At 34.2% G+C, this 4,401-nt stretch overlaps 1 protein-coding gene across 1 annotated transcript in view; it reads right to left on the reverse strand.

Moving 5' to 3' along the window:
* Window positions 1-3,608, reverse strand: part of LOC112835495 (transmembrane protease serine 11C-like) — a 53,247-nt gene extending 49,639 nt beyond the window's left edge. Inside the window, exons 1-2 of the mRNA XM_025886975.1 lie at window positions 3,583-3,608; window positions 1,531-1,649 (exon numbers count right to left, since the gene is read on the reverse strand). Coding sequence (XP_025742760.1) covers window positions 1,531-1,649; window positions 3,583-3,608 — 145 coding nt within the window. The remainder of the gene's footprint in view (window positions 1-1,530; window positions 1,650-3,582) is intronic.
* Between the last annotated feature and the right edge of the window lie 793 nt (window positions 3,609-4,401).

Here is a 4,401-nt window from a genome sequence, read left to right on the forward strand (position 1 = left end):
TCTTTCTTTCTTTCTTTCTTTCTTTCTTTCTTTCTTTCTTTCTTTTTCTTTCTCTTTCTCTTTCTTTCTTCTTTCTCTCTCTCTCCCTCTTCCTTCCTTCTTATTGATCTATTTTCTACCTCTTTATCTGTCTCTTAAAAAGTTAACCAAATAGAAAACAGAACATTATCATTATATAGAGTCATGTGAAGCAAAAAAAGGTAGGTATCGAGGAGTGAATATTTGTGCAGTGCTTTGGTTTTTCTGGCCTCTTTATTTAAATAATAAATATGTGACAGGGTAATTATCGTGAGGAGATGGCTCACTGCTCTCAGGTTTGGAGTCTGGCATAGTGAACTAGAACATCTTCAAATGGTACTGAAAGCTTCATTCAAAGGAGGAGTATCATAAGGTTGCCTCTATATGATGCCAAAGCATCGGGATAAAAGTCATAATATTTGGTTTATCAGATTGAGATTTGGTTTATTTAGTGACAAATATGTAGACTTCTTAAAAGTGTCTTTCTGATTTAATGTTTTAGTTCATACAAGATATTGTGACATCAGGTATGTAGCCTTAAGGTGAAAAACCAATGACTTTTATAAAGATAAGCCCTATCAAATACTTTACACAGTCTCAGGAGGGTCTAGTCTTGTTCCCACAGGTTTACTATGACTTGAGAAAACTTCATTATTAACAAAACTTACTTATTCTGATGCAGAAGTATTTAATTTGGGATTTTTTCTTTTTAAGAAGTTTTTAAGTTGCAAAAGTTTGTAATTTCTGGGAAATAGGTATTATTATGAGTAATTCTAAGAATGAGTTCTTAAATATATTAGAATTTTATTTTCTTATTCAACAAAGTAATTATTCTCTTATGAGAATGTAGAAATAGTTTTTTGCTATAAAAAGGCCCTCATTCTTGAAAAGGTTAGAAAATAGTGGGTTAAAGAAAGTGACAAGAACAGCACACAGCAAATTTGGCACAAAGTGCTGTTTATAAGAAAGATTGATCTTGAGGAACCCATAATTTTTTTGTATTTTATGCAAAATATAAACAAAATTTGTATTTTGTACTGACCTTTTAGATTTCATCCTTCAATAGTAGGAAATATTCTAGCTTTTAGGAAGAATTTTATTAGAAGAAAACATTACATGAAGAAAAAATTATAGGCTTTGAAACAAAAAATCTTAGCTTAGAATCCCATATTCTGGGCTTTTATATTTGTTTGTTAACTTATTGATTATCTCTTCAAAAAGTTACAAGTTCAGCAAGGGTAGGAACTATGGTTTATTCATCAAAGTATTCCCAGAACCCAAATCTTTACCAGGAATTAAAAAAAGAGTACTCCAAATCCCTGGGTTTAGAATACCCTAAGCCAAAGGTTACTAAAGAAGATTGCAATCAATATTATTAACCTTAAGAAATTCTCACTGCTAAATAACGTTGTCTGACTTCTTTCCTTCCCCCATTCTCAAAATTCCTAATTTTCCCAATAATAGAATCAATAATTCTGTGTGATTAGAAAGTCAGACACAATGAATACTTACCATAAGTGACAAAATAAACAATGAATCCAATGATTACTGCCGCAATAACCAGCATTAAGATACCCAGGGTAATCTTTCCACATGTTGTGTGTTTCATTTTTGTGTTTGACTCTGTTCCTCTGAGCAGAAAGAATAGGAAATCAAGTGTTAATATGAGCAAGATATAGGACACTCTCAGAAATAAATATAGATTTGATGTGAAGTATAAAAGGGATTATTTTACATTATGGATTCATTGGACTGATGAGCTTGGAAAACACATAGAACTAGTAAATATAATATTTGGTCTGCTTATTTTTCAGCACATACAAATAATAATGGTAATACTAAAATCAAAATTCATTCATTTAGTAAATACTTATAGATGTTCTACTATGGACTAGGTACAGTAGTAGGAACAAAGATTTCTTTCCTTATGGATATTACATTTTACTGAGGGGAGCTAGCCAACAAGGTATAATTAATAAATAATAATATATATTGATATATATATAATTAATAAATAAGATATAAAGCTGGTAAAAAGATCTTAGGTGCTACAGGAAAAGTAGAGCTAGGTAAAGATCAGAAATGTGGGAGTGTGTTTGAGATGATGGTGGCAGAATATGATATTAAATAGAGCGGTCAGGTTAGGCCTCCTGAGAAGGTAAAATCCGAGAGACTTGAAACAGAAGATGTTGTTGGCCATACAGGTATCTGGAATGTTGCAGGCAGATGGAACAACTCCACAAAGGCCATGAGGGAGAGGTACGCCTAGAAGGGCATGTTAGGAGGGCAGTGTGACTGAAGCAGTGAATGAGGAAAACAGTAATGAGGGAGTGATTATGAGAGGTACCAAGGCCTTGGTCATACAGGGCTCTGTGGGTAATTGTAATAATTTTGGCTTTTTCTCTGAGTGAAATGTGATTTTTAGGGGACTTTGGGCAGAACACTATGATGATCTGATCTCATTTCTTAATGGGATCTCCCTGACTGCTTGCTTTGTGGAAAGTAAATTATAGAGGGCAAGGGTGGAAGCAGAACCACAAGACAGGAAATGATTATAACAATTCAAGCACAAGATGATGTTGATTTGGACCAGAGTGGTAGAGGTGGAGGAAATGAAAAGGGTTTGAATTTGGATATGTTTTAAGTATAGAATTGATAAGATAGAGTCTGGGGTAGTAATATAAATTTGGCATTCTTCAACATATAGATTAGGATCTGAGACTAGAAGAGATTATCAGGGGAGTAAGTAGAGATAGAGAAGACAGGATATGGTCACTGGAGCACTCCCATATTAAGAGATAAGGAAGAAGATGAAGACCAAGCAAAGAAGACTGAAAGGGAGCAACTAGTAAAGGTTGGAGGAAAAGCAAGAGAAAGTAGTGTCCTGGAAACCAATAGAAGTGTATCAGGGATAAGGAAGGGAAACAACTGTGTCAAATGTTGCTGATAGCTCAAGATAAGCAAATGAGCATTGAAAATTGGCCATTGGATTAGCATTATAGAGGTAATTGATCTTTTTTTTTTTAAGAGAAACATTTTTAGTCTTGAGGTCTTTTATGTTCTTTACATTTATCATGCCATGAATTCATAGGGAATGGGTTCCAGCAGTTCAGGCTCCTTTCCATTAGTTCTCACAAAGTATGCTTCTCTGGGTGGGGCAGGCTGGCGCTTCAGTTGAACCCAAGTACCTTTCTTTTTGGCTTCCTTCTTTTTCTGATCATTTTCCTTCACACGCTTCAGGAAGCTGTCTCGGCTCTTTGAGTGTTTAATATGCTCAATGCATACATTAATTCTCTTGGCAAGAATCTTGCCCCTTGTTTGTTTACAACAATGCCAACAGCATGCCGAGTAACACTGTAGACTCTTTCAGTTTTGCCATGGTAACATTTGTGGGGCATTCCTTTTTGAACAGTGCCCATTCCCTTGATGTCCACAATATCACCTTTCTTATAGATTCGCATGTATGTGGCCAAAGGAACAACTCCATGTTTTCTAAAAGGTCTAGAGAACATATAGCGGGTACCTCTCCTCTTTCCCTTTGTGTTGGTCATTTTGGCAAATTACTGGAAGATGGCAGTTCCGGCCGACATAGAGGTAATTGATCTTGATGCAAGAAGTTTTAGGAGTGGCAGGGGAAGAGAATGGTTAGAGATGGTTTCAAAGAGAATGGATGTAGAGGGACCAGAGACAGTGACCACTGACCATTCTTTCAAAGATTTTGCTGAAAAAAGGTAATAAAGAAATGGAACTATACATGGTGAAGGAATGGGATCAAGAGAAATTTTATAAGAGAATAGTTTAATAAACCTCCATATATCCATCACATAAATTTAAGAACTGTGAACACCTTATAATATTTCATCTATTTTTCTGGAACATTTTAAAGTAGTTGCAGAAAAATAATTGCATCATGACATTCACCCTTAAATATTTTATTTCCCCTCTAAAAAATAAGAATATTAAAAAAATATGACCATTGTAATACCTAATGAAATTACCAATAATTCCTGAACAGCCTCTATTACCAAGTTCATATTCAAATATCTCTAGTTGTCGTCAATTGTCTTCTACAATTTTTTGTTGTTGTTGAACAAAAGTCAAATAAAAATCTTCACATTGCATTTGGTTACTATACTTCTTATCTTTTCAAATCTAGAACAGCTTCAATACTCTGCCCTCATTTTAAAATTTTTCATGACATTGATTTATTAAAGGCTCTGGTTCAGTTATCTTACAGAATACTCTACCTCAGAGGAAGAGAAGTTTGTGTATTTGTGTTTCAAAATTTCTTAATTAAATGTTTTTTATTTTGTGACAATTAGACTCATATGTTGCAAGAAATAATACAGAGGGATCTCTGGTATATTTTACCCAGTTTCCGCC

This window comes from Callorhinus ursinus, unplaced genomic scaffold (genome assembly GCF_003265705.2).
Source record: "Callorhinus ursinus isolate GAN/ISIS: 27379988/994484 unplaced genomic scaffold, GSC_fseal_2.0 scaffold4, whole genome shotgun sequence".
In the NCBI taxonomy this organism is placed as follows: Eukaryota; Metazoa; Chordata; class Mammalia; order Carnivora; family Otariidae; genus Callorhinus; species Callorhinus ursinus.